Genomic DNA, 21,303 nt, shown 5'->3' with positions numbered 1-21,303 from the left:
GGTCTTTCCACCCCGACGCCCATTCGGGGGGTTGGAAGCTGGACAGGAAGTTCTATTGGAGTCGGTGGTCTCAGAGTTCCCCGAGCGTGCTGGTGCTCCACTTCGCGCGCCATTCTGTCCCGGAACTCCAGTTCCTGCCAGTATTCTTCATCCTCCTCACTCCTCGCCGCCATGGGACTCTGCGTTGAGGCGCGCTGGCCTCTTTGGCTCCAAACTCCTTCCTTACGTGGCTCTGTCTCGGTGCCATATCGGGTGGGTTCCTTCTGGAGATTTTCTTCCAACAGTGGCACCAACCTCCCCACGGTTTCCGACAGCCTGGATAAATTCGTTTCCAGGATGGATAACCGCAGGGCCACGGTCTCCGGCATGCTTCCTCCAGATCCCCAACTGGTTTCTGCCGCCGCCGGAACGCCTCTTCCTCCTCTGGGAATCCTCTGGGTCATGCCGTCCGGCTTGGGGTACCCCGTAGAGGAAGCTATGGCTTGCAACGTCTCTTCCGCCAACGGCCGAGCTCCTAGCAAAGGCCTCTCTGCTCCGTCATGGCTTTGATCTCCTTCTCCACTCATTATCACTTCACTGCGAAATCGCAGGAGGGTGAGAACGGGATTCTTGACTTAATTGTCCTGCTCAATTCAAAGGATCAGTCTGAACGCAGATCAGAGATAGCTGCTCTCAAATCCAATCTTTATTGAAGAACACATGACTTTGGAAAAGTCAAGAATGACCCAATGTTTACATACAATCATTTTTATCACCTCTGATGCTACGTAACACCACACGTAAATATCATCATCAATTCCCACCCCCAATATCACATTACTACCATTTTCACACACTAGACCAATTATAATTGTTTATATTTTCAACCCCAAGTTCCCAGGCATATTCTATCTTCTTCTGCCAGGTGCTTCTAGGGTTGTTTATGTTATGACTCCCAGTTCAGGGCTCGGTAATTCAGCCCTGTAACTGGGTTCCATGACACCAAATCATTCTGATTCTTTTGACACATGAGTCTGAAATATCTATAAGCACCCTTTTCCCTATGTGGAATAGTAGGACTCTGCAGAGAGTTCCTTGCTCCAGGAAAGCTTCTACAGTGAGGTGTGACAAGGAGAACAACAAAAGAACCCAGAATAGCTAGCTAGTAGGCTTGTCCGATCGATGGAAAAATTGTTTCAATTCTCATTTCTAAAGTAGGGGGTGACGGCTCTTCGATGTAGAAATTATTTCTAAATGTTTCACCCAAATTTTTTGGATATTTCCGAAAATTCGTAATGTTTCTAAAATGTTTCTAAAATGTTTCTAAAATGGCGGACGCGCATGCGCAATCGCCAAAAAACAGGAAACCAGGGGGGGACTTTTCTGGGGGTCTCCTGCCCTCATTTCTTGAGCTATCCTCATCAAATTTGGTACAGTGGGAGATCACATTCAACACTCTTTGCTCAACAAATTGCAGAACATTTCCTGTCTCCTATGATTTTTGGCAAATTTTCATAACTTTTTATAATACACTATTTTTCAATATTTGAAGAAATGTGTTCCTGGTTTGAAAGTCTTATTTCCTGTTCAATTGGGTTCTTATCACTGTAAAAGTCTCTCTTCTACTTGTGTAGACTTTGGATTAGAAACGCAGCACACGCCAAGCAATGCCTTGGCAGGAGTGCCACTGTCCTTTGGAAACTATAAATTGCCTTTGAACCTTTTGATCAATGGTGCCACTGGCTGACCTTGTGATTGCAAAAATGAAACTCTGGCTGAGGACTTTGGATTAGAAATGCAGCACACGCCAAGCAATGCCTTGACAGGATTGGCAACGTCCTTTGGAAACTATAAATTGCTGTGGACCCTCTATTGAATCAAATCAATGTCTGACTTTGTGATTGCAGAAATAAAACTCAGCCCAAGGCTTGGGAATAGAAATGGAGCGCGAGGGAAGCAATGCCTTGGCAGGAGTGCCCACGTCCTTTGGAAACTATAAATTGCTGTGGACCCTCTATTGAATCAAATCAATGTCTGACTTTGTGATTGCAGAAATAAAACTCAGCCCAAGGCTTGGGAATAGAAATGGAGTGCGAGGGAAGCAATGGCTTGGCGGGTGCCCCACGTCCTTTGGAAACTATTTCTTCCAATGTACCCTTTAGGTTTGAAAACAATGTGTGTCTTTGTGATTGCTGCAATAACACTCAGCCCGGGGGCTTGGGATTACAAATGGAGCAGACATCCTTAGGAAACTATAATTTTCTAGTTCCCCCCTTTCAGGATTGGAAAGAAGGGCTTATGTGGTGAATGATTCCAAAAAAGAAAAAAAGAAAGGCAAAGGGTCTCCCTCAGGAGTAGGAAAGGAAAGCAAAAGCTCCCCTACTGCTTACAGGGACACAGACGTCCTTTGGAAAATAAAAGTTCCCTAAAGCCAGCCACAGCAAGGACTCTGCCCCAAGCCAATTTCCCCCAAAAGAAACACAATATCGAACCATCTCCCCCAAGCAAGCAAGCAGCTTCCCAGCACGCGCGAAACACCCTCTCTCCTCGGTATCCTAGCCCAGAATGGCTTGGCTCCGTTGTGGAGGACGCGGACGCGGAGGACGCTAGCCCCCACCTTTTTCAGCCATCGTGGAAGACTCTGATTGGCCAGGGAGCGGTAGCCATGTTAGGCTGCGCTAGGCTCCCATTCATGTTAGGTTGCAGAAAAAAATTTTTTAAAAAAAATATTAAAAAAAAATTTTGGAAGGAAAAGATTTAACGAAAATTTTAAGAAACAATTAGAGAATGGGCCAACGATGGTTCGAATTACATTGCCAGTTGCGCCCAGGGAAAATGTTTCAATACTCGTTTCAAAAAACGAGAACAATACGAAATAATTACAAAATGAGAAACATAACGAATATTTGGACAACCCTACTAGCTAGTATGTATGTGCGAATCAATTGGAATAGTCGTAAATTGGATTAAAATAGTATTTAATCTGATTTGTGAATGGGGTTCCAACATGCGTTAGCGCTTCGGAAATAAACCACGATTTCAAAGCGTTGGAGCCCATTCATTCAATGGGCTCGGAAATATGTTTGGAAATATGAGGAAGCATTTTGGATCCAACCAAACTTGATTTTCAGGGAGGAGCAGCCTAGCCTGGACTTGCCTCCCTGACCAATCATTTTGCACGTTCATGCAAGGGGAGTGGTTTTGACATCCTCCCTGAAAAGCACCTGATGCAAGCCATGAGGCTCATTCTGGGCTGGGAGGTTGGAGGGAGAGGTTGGCTGCGGCTGCCGGCTGGTCTTTTGTTTTGCTGCCTGACTCCCTGATTGCCTGCCTGGCCTGTTGTTGTGGGGCAGCCATTGAAAGAAGAACTTAACCAAGTAGAAAAGGGTGGGAAAGGGGGTAGTTGTTTTTTCTTTTAAAATTCTAAAATAAAGAAGTAAAAGAAGTAACGTTTTATTTTTTGAGAAAAAAGGTGGGGGTAGGGAGAGCAAAACTCAATTTAAGTATCTGACGCATTTTATTTTAAAATCAAGCAAGCAGCTAGAAGAAGCTTTTATTTTTTGGATAACAAAGTGGGGATTGGTAGTAGTACTAGTCTGGTAGGGCAAAGTTGTTTAATTATCTGACACATTTGATTTTAAAATCCAGCACAAGCAGCTAGAAGAAACTTTTCTTTTTTAGATAAAAAGTGGGGGTGGTATCTAGGTACTAGAGGAGAGGGCTTATTTTATGTTTGTTTGTTTGGCCTCAAGGTACTGCATGTTCAATCACTCACAGAATCCCTCTCTGCCGGGTGCTCTAAGTCTGGGGAACCCGGTCAAGTTACATTGGTGAATCCTTTGGGTTCAACCAAGGCCCTGCTTCTCTTGTTTTCTGTGTGTGTGTTTGTTTGGCCTCCTCAAAGCACTGCATGGGACTCATTTCCAGAAACCCTCTCTGCTGAAGTGGATTCCCTAAGTCTGGGGACCCCAGCCACGTTACACGTAGCTGAATCCTTCTTTTGGTTCAAGTTCTCAGGGTTCAAGTCACAAACTCTTGGCCCCCAAAAGCTCTGTGAAATGGGAAATAACACTTTTAAACCAGGCACAGATTTCCTTATTCTGAGGCTGATGGGCATCTGTCAGGAGTGGTTTGATGGTATGCTATGATTTCTGTTCCTGGTTGATAATTGTCACTTCCTAATTGGTTCTGTCACAAAAACATGGCAAAACTTTAATACACTGCCAGAACTTTGTCTTTGCGTAAGGGGCATCGTGCTATGATAGCACATTATGGTTTTCTGGGTGTCCACTGTCCACCAATTTAACAGAGTTTCAGCCACAGAAACAAAGTTTCCGAAGTAGAACAATGACTTTCAAAGTAAAGACAACCCAATGAAACAGGAAATAAGACTTTCAAACCAGGAACAGATTTCTGCAATTATTAAAAAATTGTTTTTATATAAAATATGAAAATTTGCCAAAAATTAGAGGATAAGGGATACATTCTGAAATTTGGTGAGCTAGCAGTGGTAAATGTGTTCTACCACTATAGCAAGTTTGATCAGGATAGCTAAAAAAAAAATGAGGGCAGGAGAGTCCTCTAAAGTTCTCGCCATGCTGTTTCTTGCTATTGCACATGAATGTCTGCCATTAATGAATTAATTACGAATATTCCAAATTTTTGGAGAGTTTCAAATTTTTTGCTTCAAAATTCAGAAATGACTTTAGAAATGAAGCACCAGCGCCCCCTACTCTCAAACTGAGTTTACAACCATTTTTTTTCCTGGATCACACATGCCTACTAGCTAGTTCAAAGAGAAGGGAGTTAGGAGGCATAAGCTGCAAAATTTAAGAACGGCTGCCAGTATCTCCTTTGGGTGAAGTTGTAGGAGAAAGAAGAGTAGATAAAAAGGTCTTAGGCAATAACTGGACCGAGACCTTTCTCAACTGCCCAAGTTGGGGAGATGCCTAGGAGAGTTGTGAGTCAAGGGTAACTTAGAGACAGAAAACACATGGGGTCAAACAAGGTGGCCAGAAAGTAAATCAACTTGGAGTGACTGGTCTTATTAATTGGTTTATTTGTGTTTTTGCCTTCAGCCTCTAACCTACCCAATGCATCTCTGCCCAGGTGCCTCACCCTGCAACCACTTATAAGGATCCTAATAAGATCAAAATCCTGGAGCAATGTACTTGCACCACTGAAACACATGCTGCCACTAAATGAAGGGTACATTGACCATTTTACTTGTCTCAAGATTCTTTAACCTTAAGACATTTCTTTCTACCTGGGATAATCCAGGTATGCTTGAGAGATCATGTAATTGGGGGGGGGCAATTTGAAGATTATACTAAGGCAGTGGTTCTCAACCTGTGGGGTCCCAGATATTTTATTTATTTATTTATTAGACTTGTATACCGCTACTCCCAGTTTGGCTCAGAGCGGTTTACAGAAATAGATTAAAACAATACAATTAGCTTTAAAATAATAATAAAAACAGACATAGCCCCAAGTTTTTCACCCATCGAAAGCTTGTCGGAAGAGAAAGGTTTTGCAGGCTTTCCGAAAGGCAAGTAGGTCTCGGATAGTTTGAGTTTCAACTGGCAAGGCATTCCATAAATAAGGGGCTACAATTAAGAAGGCTCTCTGCCTAGTAGAGGACAAATGATAAGTCAGTATGTTAGGGACTTCAACTTCCCAGAAATCCTAACAGCTGGTAAGTTAGGGCTGATAACCACTGTACTAAGGATAATACTAACACTCATGTAAGCAATTTCATAATTTATTGCCCTTTCTTGACATATAAAATTTGCTGCCTGAAACAGGCACCTCCCTCTGCCTAATGAAAGGACCAGTCCTCAGCAGTAGTAAAGGGAGCTCAAAGACTTGGGGAACATTCAGCCTAATGAACACGGATGTCTTTGCCTCAGTCTTGTTTTCAAGCATTCATTCTTTCTTTCTCACACTTTTTTAGACATCACTAAAAATAAAAAAAGAACATGACAATCACAAATAACACATTTAATGTAATCTCCAAATTCAGTACTTTTCAGTGAAGTCTTCTTGACTCATCAGTCTGTAAAGTTATCAGGTATAGAGGAATTGCAATGAGAAATGACATGATGTGCAAAAAAGCCCCAAATGATGAGTAATGGAAACCAAATGACACTTTTTCCAATCATTCTTCAATGCATGGCAGACAGAAGAAGTAAGTGTATATTCTGTCTCCTAGGAATTCAATTCAAGTGAATTCAGTTGCAAAAGAAAGGTTTTCCCTAAAAAGTTGAAAATGCAACAGAATAAAAAAGATTTCCCTGCTGAAATCTCTGCCACAAAATATGGTGACAGAAATCAGATGTATCCAAAAGATGAGACCAGGGACCTCATCACATGGATGGGGTCCAGTGTTGCAATTCATCAGCAAATTATGGGGGCAACGGGTCAATACCAGTGCCCTGAACCCTGTTCGGCTGGCAGCTGATGCTTCCCCATCACACGTGGGGAAGCGTGGCTGTGTGTGTTGTGCCAAGGGTGGTCCTATTGTTCCTTACGGAATGTGTGCAGGCTCCTGGTTGATGGTGCAGCCTCATACGAGGTTGCTGCCCCGGTTTACTCACAGACCCTAGCCAGAAGTTAGTCTGCATTGTCTGATGGTGGCAAGGAACTTCATGAGTGAACTGGGGTGGCAACTTCGTACGATGCTGATTTTACCCCATGTGATGAGGCTGTAAACAGGACTCACTGTTAAGCCGAATAAAGCAGGTGCCTCAGGTGACAGATGGTGAAAGGTGTGGGCAGCTATGGCACTATTACTAGAAAGTGAAAGCTGCGTGTGTCATGCAAATTATGTGTGCTCCTAAATTTGCCTGGTGTCCTGAAGTTCGATAGAAGTGCAGCCAGCTTCTGTATACCTAGTGTGATGCATATTACACCAGACATGAAAGTATCTTGGACCATCAATAAATTAGTCAAATTCATTGAAAATGAGGCCTTTGTAACCCTTCCATATACTCTATTAACAGTAGCTTATATACTTGTATCAGTATCCTTTAATGTCAGAAACTGACTTGAGTCCTAATTCTGCAGGTAAATGTAGAATGCAAAGATAACATCAGCAGTCATCATTGTCCGGAGATAAAAGGCCCCTAAATACCAGTAGATGGTGGACCACAAGTGGGAGGGTGTTGATGTTATGGCTTCCCAACAAGAATTTATTTCCAAAAAGACAGTAGTACTAGTATATTGCAGCAGAAATATAAAAGATGCTGTGTCACCTTGCAGGCATTTTCATAATGTGAATTTGGGTAGATGGAAGCCCATTCCAATAGATATTAATCTGGTTCCCTTTTGAGAAACAGGATGTTTGGACTAGGTAGGTCTTTAAAAGGATCATTTAACATCTTCAATTCGGACTTCAGTGACCATTAGTATTCTAACCAAGCAGGTTGTGTTTCTTTCTGGGAGTTACTAATAGCTTCCCAGTCAAATTACTTACCCCACTTTTACCTCAGGCCTCTGGTCTGGCTGACTAATAAAAAGGCAATCCATTGTTACTGCAGAATTAAAGAGTGATTAGGGAATTAAGATTCTCTTATTTTTATGACCACTGCAGGGTCTGAATCTGTTGTGAATAAAGCCAGAAGAACACTAAAAGAAGCTAGATCTCTGACAAAGCAATTATCTCTCAGGTTTTTGTTTTTTACAGATGGTGACACAGTTTTCATAAGCATGAAAAATGAACGGTCATAAAACTTTTTTAAAAAATGTATGCTAGTTTTATAGGTATTTGGCATTCTCAATCCAAAAATGATCTTACATATGTTCCACCATTATATATTTTCACATTTTGCTTTGATGTTTCTATGTTAGAAGATGTGGCTGAATGAAATCAGTAATAAAATTTGTTAAAGAACTTTATGCAGTAGAACATTTTTATTGTTTTCTTTTCAATTCAGCACTATCTATTCCCCAAAAACATTATAAACAACTATTGAAAAAAAGGTTTTTTTCATCACAGACCTGTCTTTTGGAACTCGTGTGTTTGATGCTGTGACTTTTTTTTTACTTAAGTGATCTCGGGGGATGATGCTGCACAGAAGTTTTTTGGTGGGCTTTAATTTTGATTTCAGCAGTAAATGGAGGTTTTAGCAAGATAAGGTAAAAAGAGCAGCACATCTGTGGTAAAGGAGGAGGTGATGCATGGAAAATAAAGGGACAGGAGGGTAGTTGGTATCAATTGGCTGATCTACCCAAAACTAGAAACTATATCAATGAAAAGGAGGAAAGGAAACATGCATCAAACATGCATTATTGTTGTTCTGTGCCTTCAAGTCATTGAGGTAATCACATCATGGAGTTGTATTTGAAAAGATTGGGGGGGGGGGACGACTTTTCCTTCCTCTGTGGCTGAGAGAGTATGACTTGTCCAATGTCATCTAGTGGGTTATATGACCAATGTGAGTTCAAACTCTGGTCTCTAGAGTCAAAGCTCAAACCTCTATACCCCACTGGCTCTTCAGTTACAAATCCAGAAAAAATACTATAACATAAATCAAAATTTCATGCAAGCATAGCTCACTTAAAATATCTGGCAGCAATTTTTTTTTTTTACAAAGGCTCTGAAGACTTGCTCTGCTTCCCTTCTTTTCATCTTTGTTCTCTGTCTGGCAGTTTTTTTAGCATCCACAGCATCATGAGACTGGTAAAGGAAGATTCAAGAAACAGCGATTTTCATTGTCAAATTTGAGCAATGTGTTTACAATAAATAAAGGGAGCTGGGAGAGAACATGATCCTACTGTAGGTAATGCTACTGTAGCTGTATATAACAGGTAAGTAAACAGTGGATGCCCCAGAATTCCTCACTGAGTAAACAAACAGCAAAAGAAAGAAAAAAAATGGGCCATAAACAAGCCTATCTCAAGCTCTCTCAATATACAAGTTTAGAAATGAAAAATGGAAGATGGTGAAACCAAATGTCATCCCTGGATACACTTTGGAAGAAACTTTCAAGTGCTCCCTAGAAGGCTCCATTTTGTTTTAGTTTTTTGTTTTTAAAAAACATACAATGAAAACTGCTGAAAGTGCTCATCTTTTTTGCCATGTACCATTGCAATTCTTTCAACTTTTTTCTGCCTCTGGTTCAATTTTTTATTGTTTTTCTTAAGGCAGTCATGCACAGGAACAAATCTATTACATTAACTAAGATATACCTGTACATCAAAACATAGTGTGGAGGACTAAGTAAGCTATCTGCTTACTCAGTCTAGAATCCATGATGCTATTAATGGACAACTTCAAAGTTCCTGAACTCCTTTAAGTGTGGACTTGGACCAGACATCCATTTAAATAAAGGAAGACTTCAAAGGACTGCCCTCTGACAACCCTTCAAAGAGAGATTTCTCCTTTTTTTTAAAAAATGCTAGAGAGGTGAGAGGAAGACATGTGCAGGACCACATTGAGGTTAGAAAAAGTTGGAATAAAAGCAACTCTTGGCTTGACGCAGCATGGCTGACTTTTGTGGAAACAGATTAAGATGAATAAAAAAGCCAATCTGGAAGGAAAAGTAAGTCAGAGTACTGATGCTTTCGCTGGCTTAGGATATTATCACACTATACTTTAGTGTGATAAACCACAGCTGTGGAAGAAGCAGAATTAGATCAGTTCCGTGGGGATCTGCAGCACCTACTGGATAATACACCAAAAAGAGACATTATTTTCATTACAGGAGATTGGAATGCTAAGGTGGGCAGTCAAATGACAAACGGGATCACAGGCAAGCATGGTTTGGGACAACAAAATGCAGCAGGACGTAGACTGATAGAATTTTGCCAGGAAAACTCACTGTGCATAACAAACAGAAAGTGCAGAAAGTGCAAACTCTGGGTTGCAGTTAAACATCAAGAAAAACAAGATTATGGCAACAAGACTGATTGATAACTGGCAAATCACATAGAGACAGTGACAGACTTTATATCTCTAGGAGCGAAGATCACTGTAGATGCAGACTGCAGCTAGGAAATCAGAAGACGTTTACTGCTTGGGAGGAGAGCAATGGTCAACCTTGATAAAATAGTGAAAAACAGAGACATCACACTGGCAATGAAGGTCCGCATAGTGAAAGCAATGGTATTCCCCATAATAACCTATGGATGTGAGAGCTGGACCATAAGGAAGGCTGAGCGAAGGAAGATAGATGCTTTTGAACTGTGGTGTTGGAGGAAAATCCTGAGAGTGCCTTGGACCGCAAGAAGATCCAACCAGTCCAGACTCCAGGAAATAATGCCTGGCTGCTCACTGGAGGGAAGGATATTAAAGGTTAGGATCAAGTACTTTGACCATATAATGAGAAGACAGGAAAGCTTGGAAAAGATCATGATGCTGGGGAAAATGGAAGGAAAAAGGAAGAGAGGCCAACCAAAGGCAAGATGGATGGACGTATCCTTGACGTGACTGGCTTGACCTTGAAGGAACTGGGGGTGGCGACGGCCGACAAGAAGCTCTGGCGTGGGCTGGTCCATGAGGTCACGAAGAGTCGGAAACAACTGAACGAATAAACAACATACTTTATAGCCCTACTAGCTGTGCCCGGCCACGCGTTGCTGTGGCTTAGTCTGGTGGTGTTGGTCCGTCTACATTAGGTTGTATTTATGCTGTGACCTCCACCCTTCTTTATACTCACATTAGTAGTAGTATTTGAAGTCTGTTACCTTCTTCAGTTTTTGTGTTGATTGATAATTGCTTGAGATCCCTGTTGTCTTTGGTTTGTTGTTAATTGTAATGTCTGATTCTGCTGAGTGCGGTTTATATTTTTATTGTGGTACAATAGTCTTTTTTTTTTGCTTTGCCTGTGTAGGCTTTTGCGTTGTGTTGTCAAATTTTGTATTTCTGGGGCGTTTAGTTGTGTTATAGTCACGATGCGTTGTTGTGAGTTTTGTGGGTCCGGATTGTGGTTTTGTGGTGTAGTTGTGTTGTTACAACCGGGAGAAAAGGCTTTTGTGTTGTGTTGTCAAGTTTTGTATTTCTGGGGCGTTTAGTTGTGTGCCAAGTTTCGTATTTCTGGGGCGTTTAGTTGTGTTGTTATAGTCACGATGCATTGTTGTGAGTTTTGTGGGTCCGTATTGTGGTTTTGTGGTGTGGTTGTGTTGTTACATCCGGGAGGCAAGGCTTTTGCGCTGTGTTGTCAAGTTTTATATTTCTGGGGCGTTTAGTTGTGTGCCAAGTTTCGTATTTCTGGGGCGTTTAGTTGTGTTGTTATAGTCACGATGCATTGTTGTGAGTTTTATGGGTCTGAATTGTGGTTTTGTGGTGTGGTTGTGTTGTTACAACCTGGAGGGAAGGCTTTTGCGTTGTGTTGCCAAGTTTCGTATTTCTGGGGTGTTTAGTTGTGTTGTTATAGTCACGATGCGTTGTTATGAGTTTTGTGGGTCCTGTGTGGTTTTGTGGTGTGGTTGTGTTGTTACAACTGGGAGGCAAGGCTTTTGCATTGTGTTGCCAAGTTTTGTATTTCTGGGGCGTTTAGTTGTGTTGTTATCGCATGATGCGTTGTTGTGAGTTTTGTGGGTCTGGATTGTGGTTTTGTGGTGTGGTTGTGTTGTTGTAACCTGGAGGCAAGCCTTTTGCATTGTGTTGCCAAATTTCGTATTTCTGGGATGTTTAGTTTTGTTGTTATAGTCACTGCGCAAACAACTTTATCATTTTATATATATAGATTATTCCACGTCAAGTGTTATGACTGAAGCCTACGGAATACTGTAGTTTATAGTTTGTTGAGGCACTAGAGCTCTCTGACTGAGAATTCTAAATACCGCTCCCTAAACTGCAAATTCCAAGATTACATACATGTTGATATGGCTGTTAAAACAGAATAATAGCACCATAACGGTGTTGTGTGATAGGATCCTAAGAAGCAAGGATGATGGTTATTGACTGTTCCTTAGACCAGTGGTTCTCAACCTGTGGGTCCTCAGATGTTTTGGCCTTCAGCTCCCAGAAATCCTAACAGCTGGTAAACTGGCTGGGATTTCTGGGAGTTGTAGGCCAAAACACCTGGAGACCCACAGGTTGAGAACCACTGCCTTAGACTTTAGTGCTTTATGTTCTAATTAGAAAATAATATTATATCTGTGAAATTCCTACTGCTCAGTCAAATAATTTCAGTACGAATATCAATCACTAAACAAATTTGCTAAGATTTTTTTTAAAAAATATTTTATTACATATAAAATAATTTTTGGAGGGGAAAAGAGGCAAAATAAAATCACTGTGTACCATTTGTGGCACAAATAGTATTTTCTCAGATCATGCATTTTATAAAATTATCAGGCTTTTGAAAATTCCTAATCATAAATGAAGGGTGTCAATAATACAAAAAAGATTATAGCACACAACACAAAAAACCTTATAAGAAACAAAAAAAACCCTACTGTGTTGGCTTTCTTATGCTCTTCAGAGTGCATATCCATCTTCCACATACCCTAGAGGTACTGGCAACCCTAGAAGTATTGGCAAGATCAGGCAGCATACAAATCAGAAGTAGCAACGTGGCAGCCCAAAGTTGGATCTGACCCCTGAGACCAAATTTTCATAAAGATATGGCAAAACATTTGCTCATTGTTTCATTCTTAGGGAGAAGAAAACAAATGTTTTCAAACCTCTTGCGTCTCAAATATTCAATCTTTGAGCATTGGGTATAACACTCAAGCTAATGTATAAATGTGTTTCCTGAACACATACATTCTGTACTATAGCTCTAGCACCAAGCAGAGGTGCCAACATGACAAAAATGGTGAAGCAGAATGTATTTTCAGTTTTTTGAATCACTGGACTTTCTCCCCTTCCATCCTCACAGACTGTGTCCTGTGATAAAGCCTTCTCCAGAGAGTTTACCCAGCTGCCAGGATAGACTGTCAATGTCCAGCTGAGGAGGAATGAGGAAAGTTCACCTCACGCTCAGAGATTCATGGTGGTAGCTATTCTACAGAAAAATTGTCTAATATAATATTTTTTCATGGAAAATTTCCCACTGCACACACACAACATCCATATTTGTCTGGGCTGTGGTAATGCAATCCATCATTTAGTGGCACAGAATGTTCAACTATTTTGTCGAATGAGATTTTTCACAAGGTGAAATGAAACAGGTAAGTAGCACACAGAGTGAGTTAATGAAACTAAAATTACTAAACTACAAATGAGGTATATATTATGTACATGTGCAATTCCCTCTAGAGTTTGTCATTTTTGTTGTTAAATAGAAGAGAACTATAGAGAAGTCTTTTTATATTATTATATATCTTCCGATAAAATAATTTCTACATTAAACCAAACAGGCTGAATCAGATTACATTTTTAAAGGACCCAAATGCTTTCTGGGATTTTTTTTTCCAGTTTTCCTTCTTCCAGTGAACCCACATTGCTTCTCTGCCAGAGAAAAGCCATTGCATCAGAAGAGTAACCCTACGACACTCTAGCTTTTTAATGCATACTTTCAAACTGTGAAGAATATTGTGCAAATGTCTGTGTGCTAGGACACAATACACAGGCAAACAGGTGTTCTTTAGAGAACAAACAAAACAGCAGAACAAGACACAAAACCCAGCAAACCACTATAATGAAGCCTTCCAGCTTGGCTATGACTTCCCTAGATGTAGGTATTCTATTAATAGTTTTATTCACCCTTTTTGTTGGCTTCCATGTCATTAAGAAATGGTACTTAAAGGAAAAAGAAGAAATAACAGGAGGCAATATTTAGAACGGTACCAGTTGCCAACCAGGGACTTCAACCCTACTATTGCTCAAGAAGTACAATAAGAACAACTTTCTATTTGCCCTTTAAAACAAGGCATTCATCCTTGGTGTGGCTTGTGGACAAGTACAATCACACTCCTGGAAGAATAATTCATGCTGCAAAAAAGGCACAATGGAAAGTGTCACTTTTTCAAGTGTGGCAAATGTATCACTGGGATGGTGTGGTGGGTTTATTTCCCCCAATCCCCACTGGTCTTGTCACAGAGTTATAGAGTTGGAACAGACCATAAGGGCTATTAAGTCCAACCCCTGCCCCTTACATGGCATTTTCTGGACACTTAATTTTTTTATGAAGGCAGAAGGAAAGAAGAGTGTGATTAAGCGAGTGAGACCTGTTATATCTGGCACCCGACAGGTTGAACTGTTAACCTCCCAGTAGCCCTTACTGATAATCCAGATGAATCCAGGGAAATAGCCATCCTTGAACAGTCCGTACTTAGTGTGCAGCTCCCTTGGTGGTCCATTATGGCACCATAAATAGTCAAGTAAAGCCCACAGAATCAGGCTTTATGTGAGTAAAGTAGATTACATTTCTAATAGCATACCACAAAACATACGACAAGCACTTGGGAAAGCTGCTCTGAGAGCACACTGAAGGGGACAGATTTTGCTACAGAAATCTGGTCAGTGGCTGTAAGAACAGAAAATGAGCATGTGCTTCACATCTCCCAGGGCTGAAAAATAATGTTAAACTTTCTAGATGTATCACATTTGTAACACCATCAGGTTCTTACAAAATTCCCCTTCACTTTTTAATCTTTAATTAATACATTTAGAGACAACTGGGGCTTTGCAAAAGGCTGTGGCCAGTGGGTAGTATATTACAAGTGCTAAGTAACCAGCAGGCAGTTTCTCAGCTCAGTTATGTCGATCTTGTCCTCTCCATTTCCCCATTGCTTTTCATCTGAATAGAGTCTTGACAGTTTTTCAATACAATTATGCCAACAGAAATGAATCCTTGCAACCATCAGTTACAAAATCCAGCTACTAAAAAGCTGCTATGAAATAACAAATGGAACTTTCAATGAAACATCGCAGCAGGTCTGCTCCCATTTGCTGCTCTAGTCTGCCTTGCCTTCTTCCATGGCACCCAATTTCATTCACTCTTAACCTGTTTTTTTCTTTCTCTAACACTGGCATCCCATAGACACTGAGCATGCTTGCTTCTCAGTGGGCTTTTTTATTTTTTTTGTGGGAAAATTAACATCTTGGATTTTTTTTTTGCATCTATGTGGGGAGTTCTACTTCTAGCCCTGGGTATTCATTTTAAAACAACTTCTTTGTCCGAACTAGGAAATTACCTATCCAGACAATGAGATAGTTCACTCTACGCTTTTTATATGTGTGTGCCTTTCTTCTTCCAGCTTCAGGTCCAGACTATCTGAAAGTCTGTAGACAAACCTAAAAGCACCTTAAGATCCACAGAGAAGGGTTTTCTCTTAGGGTTCATCTCTCTATGGAATTAATGCAGTTTTACACAACTTGAACTCAATGCTATGGAATCACAGGAATTATCATTTACAAGATCTTTAGCTAACTCTGTCAAAGAGTGTTGGTGTTTCACCAAACTACAAATCCTAGTATTCCACACCCTGATAGCACACCTATGTGAAAGGCCAATGGCGTTTTGATTACACAACTTGAAGTTCTGTGTGCTGAGCTGGTATACAAATGATTAATGCAGACCTGGAGATGCAGCAAGAAGGGAGTCATTTGCAAAAATTCCTTCAACTTAAATGAAAACATTACAGCTGAAAACAGTGAAACAGTTAGTTGCTAGATTTGTGTGAGTGTGTGCACACAAATACATACATACATATAGAGACTGCTAACTCCATTGTTTATGATGTATGGTGCAAACTTGGCATTCCACTTAGCATTTCAAATAACAATAAAGCTAGGAAACAGCTCACTTTTATCATCCTCTCCATGAACTGCCCAGTGGGCCTTTCCTTCCAGCTACAGACTTTTGAAAGTGCAATCAATCCTCCAGTTTAGCTAAAGGATGTGAGAAATAAAGTTTATTGCTACGAATGCACTATTTTTCAAGAGAGAGCTACTCCACAGTGCCAGTTTCATTTTCTGCTTAGCATACAAGAGCTCATCACTGACTTTCAGTATCTGCTGTTGTCCTATTTTCAGCAGCAGAACGCATCTGCAAGCACATTCCATTAATGAAGAGGGTAAGTGCCCTCACCAATATGCACCCTCTCCCCGCATGAAGCCAGCTTATTGCCTGACCCCGGCTGACATCACTTCCCTCCTCATGGTAACAATTCTAAAGGAAGAAAAATGTCTCGTTCGGCAGCAAGGGAGAAGTTAATGGTGCAGTTTTAGTCTGTTTCAAAGGATGCACATACAGCTCTCTTCCAACTCAGGTGAAATCAGCAAGTCGGAACAAGGTTCTCTTTCTCTGCTTCTTCTATTAAAACACACCAAGCAGCATCTGTTCTGGACATTTAACAAGCTTAGCTGCAAAGTTAACTTGGGGCCAGAATACATGTGACCTGCTATTTGGAAGCATATCAGATTTCTTGTGTTTTCTTCATTAGATTTGTATCCTCTTTTTTCTCCAGGAGCTCAAGGTGACATGCTTGGTTTTTCTCCTCCAAGCCATCTGAGGCTCACAAGAACCCTACTTGGTAGGTCTATGGGGGTTGAATAGGACAAAGCTTCCAAGTAAGTATTGTGGCTCAGTAAACAATGGCAAAGAATGGTAATTTTATTAGGAGGAATAGCCAGGCAGAGATGTTTCTGTTGTGGTTTTTTTTTCCTAGGGCACTAGTAGACAAATGGAGATGGTGAGAGGTCCACTTCTGGTTTGAAAAAGCAACAGTCTTTTTATGCTATAATACAGTGGAGTGGAAAGGAGCACCTGCAATCTATTTAAAATGTGGAGGGGGGGGGGGATGTTCCTAGAGGTTCCCAGGTCACATGTATTTTGCCCTGGCAATTTGCCTTTCTGAGAAAGTCCAAGGAGTCTCCGAAGGCTATAAAAATAACACCAGGGACCATAAGCAACCCTAGGGCTATTAGTAGAGTTGAAAAAGATGTTTCATAAAGACCATGAGTCAAAGTGGAAAGGACAAACTTTCCCTCCTCACTTACCCCAGACATCAAGCACACAGGGCTTGCTGCTAAGCAATGTTTTAAAACACACCAATGAGAAACACACACCTTTTGTCCCCCAAACCCATCCTTTACTGGAATTTATCTCAAAAAGCCACAATTAAACCACAAAGAAGCACCTTTAGGGCTGCCCCATTACTTCAGTGGAAGCATTACCCATAGGTTTCTCCAAAATTAAGAGGATTTTAGATTCAAGGATTGGGATGTGTGGATTGGGGGCTCTTGGTGGATTGGATTGTGATTTCCAAGCTCATCTGACAAACTATAAACTAATCATTCAGTTTATAGCCATGGGACTAAAGTGTGGTAACACCAGTCACTCTTCTCCAGGACAAGCCCATAGAAGGGATGATGTGTCAGTATTTTTTTTTAAAGGAAGATGATTTAAATCATTTTTTTTTCATGTCAGGAGTGACCTGAGAAATTGCAAGTTACTTATGGTGTGAAAGAATTGGCCGTCTGCCAGGGCGTTGCCCAGGGGATGCCCGGATGTTGATGTTTTACCATCCTTATGGGAGGCTTCTCTCATGTCCCCACATAGGGAGCTGGAGCTGACAGAGGGAGCTCACCTGCTCTCCCCAGATTCGGACCACTGACCGGTCGGCAGTCCTGCTGGCACAAGGGTTTAACCCATTGTGCTATTGGGGGCTCCTATTTAAATTATAAAATTAATGCAAAGTTAAGGGTGAAGGGGGCTGCTTCTCACCACTGGGAGACCGGAGGATGGTTTCCTGACAAAATGTATACTTTGACACTGCAGCAAGCCTGGTGGGACAGATACCATTACCAACAGACTAGAATTTCCATCATCTCTGAGCCTTGGCCATCCCAGCTGGACCTAAGGAGAACTACTGCCAAACAACACTTGAAGGGTCACAGGTTTCCCGCCTTGTTTAAATCCAAAATTATTAAGCCCAGACCTACATCATATTTTAGCAAAGACACAGATCCTCTGACAAAGATATCCTCAGATGCAATCCAATGAGGCACTTAAGCAGTCTGTTTGGGTAGCACTTGTAAAATATGTCCAGCCTTTCTCCTCTGGTTTCTACAGAAAGCTCTCATACTCATACAGAGACAAAAATACTTTAATGCGGGGAACTGATTTCCACTTGGGAAGCAGTTGGAGCTGAGATTTCCCCATGAGAGAAATGCAAACCTAGGATACTTTCAATGCCTTCTCATGTTTGAGATTGCTTTGTGATGCTCTCGGATGCTGTTGAGATAGTAATTCACAAGCAGCCAACAGTTTTATTTATATCCCACTCTTCCCCCCAGGAGTGGGACGATCCCTCCACGTCGATCTTGTTTCTAAAATGGGCATAATATTCCTCGTTTTAGTGCACGGATTGGAGCTTAATACCTTGCGTGGGCACGGGTTCTCTCGGGGGCACTGGCCAGGGACGAACTCGCCCGCTCAGCTTGGGCAAAGGAGAGAGGCAGCAGCGGAACAGTGAAAGGAAGCACCGAAGGGGAGCACAGCTGGCTGCGAAAACCCCCAAGACGCGCAACCGGGAAGACCTCCCAAGACCTCCCAAGACCGGCAGCTGCAACAACGGCCTCCCTGGAAGGGCGTGGGGCGGAGGGGGGCAATCGGAGTCCTGTCTCCGGCTGGCACCGAGGAGCTTCTCCCCGCTCCGGACACACCAACTCTCTCTTCCTCGCTTTGAAAGGGCCAAGAACAGGCTCGTTGCCGGCTTAGGCTCCTCTCCCTCAAAGGTCCCAGCCAGGGCGAAGCCGAACTCAGCCGCAGAAGACCCCGCCAGGCACGCTTTCTCTCTCTTTCTCTCTCATTCTCTCTCTCATTCCCAAAGGAGCAAGGCAGGCTCGAGGGGGCTGCCCTTCCTCTCCCTCTGCCTGCTCACTTGCCCGCAACCCCGTCCCTGAGCTGCCCCAGGGAGTCTCTGTGCGTCTCTTCACTCCCGCAACTACTCACCTGTGTAGTTACTCCGGGCGGGGTTGCCCTCCTCGCGGATCACCACCGTCCGGGAAACGTCGAGGATGGAGGCGGTGGCCGTTTGCATGGCTCCCTCGCCCGCCACCTCCGGCTGCCTCCCGGAGACCCTCGGAGACCCAGGAGGGGAGGGAGGGAGGGAGGGGCCCCCCGGACAGCAGCCTCCCCGACTTCTCCGGGGCAGGGCTCTCCCCTTCTTCCTGCTCCTCCTCCTCCTCTTCCCCGGCCCCTCGCCGCCGCCTTCTCTGCAGGCACGAAGGAGCCCCTAGACGGCCTCCCGCCGCTCTGCCTCGCACCTTGCCGCCTCCCGGCTGGAGCCCTCCTCCTCCTCTTCCTCCTCTTCCTCCTCCTCTTCTTCCGCGAGAGAAGGGAGGGCGGCGCTGCCGAGCACCTGACGAGCCCGCCCTCCTTCCCTCCGCCGCCTCGCCTCCGCGCCTGAGCTGCAGGGGGGCAGGAGCAGGAGGAAGAAGAGGAGGAAGAGGAGGAAGGAGCCTCTCTCGCTCCCTCCCCCTCCCTGTCTTTCCTTGCCCCTTCCCGCCCCCTCAGCGGTAGGCGCCCCACAGAAGGAAGCCCCGACCCAGTGGCTCTTCGCCCCTCCCTTCTGCCCCTTGGACGGCTTTCCCCCTCAGCGCCAAAGGAGAAGAACCACACAAACCCACCCACCCATAGGTTTTGTTGTCTCTCCCAGTGGGGCAGAGGAGCCCTCCAGGCCAAAGTCCAGCAGGGGGGCCCTCAAAGCAGCCAGCAGCAGGATGCCCCGAGTCTCCCCGTCTGCACCTAAATGGGAGCCCCTTCTTGGTTTCAGTCCAGACTCTAAAGCAGTGGTTCCCAACCTTTTCTTGACCAGGAACCACTTTGACCAAGGATCGTTTTTACCAGAGACCTCTTTGACTAGGGACTCCTTTTATCAGGGACCTCTTTGACCAGTGACCTCTTTGACCAGGGGCTACTTTGACCTGAACATCAGGAAGAGCTTCCTGACTGTGAGAGCTGGTCGGTGGTGAAGGCTCCTTCTTTGGAGGCTTTTAAGCAGAGGCTGGATGGCCATCTGTTGGGGGTGCTTTGAATGCGATTTCCTGCTTCTTGGCAGGAGGTTGGACTGGATGGACCATGAGGTCTCTTCCAACTCTATTAATCTATGATTCTATGACCAGGGGACCACTTTTGACCAGGGACCACTCTCCAACATTAGTACCAAAAGAGTTATGAATCAGTTTTTGGTCAACTTTAGATTTGGTTTGGTTATTGTGTAGCCCGGAACTACACAACACTCCAGTGATTCTGGCCATGAAAGCCTTCGACAATACAATGGGAGTAATGGTTCATGAAGTTCCTCTCATCCTAGGCCCTATTTCAGGCAGTCTACACCTGTGAACAATGGCCCTTTTGCTCCTAGATAGGTAAAGTGAGCAGCATATCAATAGTCCAAATGTAACACCAACCCTACCCATGTGTCCTTAACATAGAGAAGTGTTAGTTTGCATGTGCCAAAATATGTTTTGTAAACAGACACATAGAGGAGGATGGCTCTTAACAGCTTACTTAATTTCTTTTTATTTAAAAAATGGCTCAACCTCTTTGTCAAACAGTCAGACCCCAGCTGTGAAATAGTGCTTAGACATCTGTGCTAAAACTTGGCAGAGTCCTGTCCTCACACTCTATTTGGGTGATTTTGGGCCAGTCACAAAAGACAGCTGTGAGGATAAAATGGGAAGTTAGGGGAACCATATCTGTCACTTTGAGTTTATTGGAAGAGAGGTAGGATATAAATAAACAAGTGAGACTAACTTTACCACTAAGCAACAGAGCCAAATCAAGTCCAGTTTCGAATTCTGTGTAAAAGTAAGAACTTGAGGTATGAATGACACTGCAATGCTGGAAATTAGAGGACTGGAGGGAAATTTTGTTGGGGAAAGATTTCTTATAAGTGGGTAATGATCTCACTTTGCCCCAACCCCATAGCTAGACCTCTATTTCCATATATCCTGGCAGACAATTCTCAAAAGGAGGCTCCAGTTACACATATACAGTCAGCCAGCCCTCCACATTTACTTGGACTAGGGGCACAAAACATCCATGAAAGTGAAAACTGTGAATAAAAATGTATTTTTTAACCTAAGAGAACACTTTTCTAAGTATCTCTAGGTTCTTCAGTTACTTCCACTGGAGGTTGACCATAGAATTGCACAGGACAATCTAGAATATCACAGAGGTCCCCCGTTTCTATAATCAGTTTCCAAAAGAAGTTGCAATGGAGAACCCAGAGATTCCTAAAGAGAGCATTTTATTTTTTGTGTGTGTGTCAGGAGTGGACGTTGCCCAGGGGATGCCCAGATGTTTCATGTTTTACCATCCTTGTGGGGAAGCTTTTCTCATGTCCCCGCATGGGAAGCTGGAACTGACAGTGGGAGTTCACCTGCTGTCCCTGGATTCGAACCGCCAACCTGTCAGTCAG

At 43.0% G+C, this 21,303-nt stretch overlaps 2 protein-coding genes across 2 annotated transcripts in view; one reads left to right on the top strand and one right to left on the bottom strand.

The window, feature by feature from the left end:
• The window catches only part of susd3 (sushi domain containing 3), a 67,625-nt gene extending 48,390 nt beyond the window's left edge, over positions 1 to 19,235 (bottom strand). The window contains exon 1 of the mRNA XM_008115580.3: positions 18,831 to 19,235. Coding sequence (XP_008113787.1) covers positions 18,831 to 18,918 — 88 coding nt within the window. The 5' untranslated portion in view covers positions 18,919 to 19,235. The remainder of the gene's footprint in view (positions 1 to 18,830) is intronic.
• Positions 1 to 21,303, top strand: part of LOC134296055 (uncharacterized) — a 435,533-nt gene that overhangs the window by 73,745 nt on the left and 340,485 nt on the right. The window lies entirely within an intron of this gene.

This window comes from Anolis carolinensis, chromosome 2 (assembly GCF_035594765.1).
Source record: "Anolis carolinensis isolate JA03-04 chromosome 2, rAnoCar3.1.pri, whole genome shotgun sequence".
NCBI lineage: Eukaryota > Metazoa > Chordata > Lepidosauria > Squamata > Dactyloidae > Anolis > Anolis carolinensis.
This window is presented reverse-complemented; position numbering and strand designations above follow the sequence as displayed.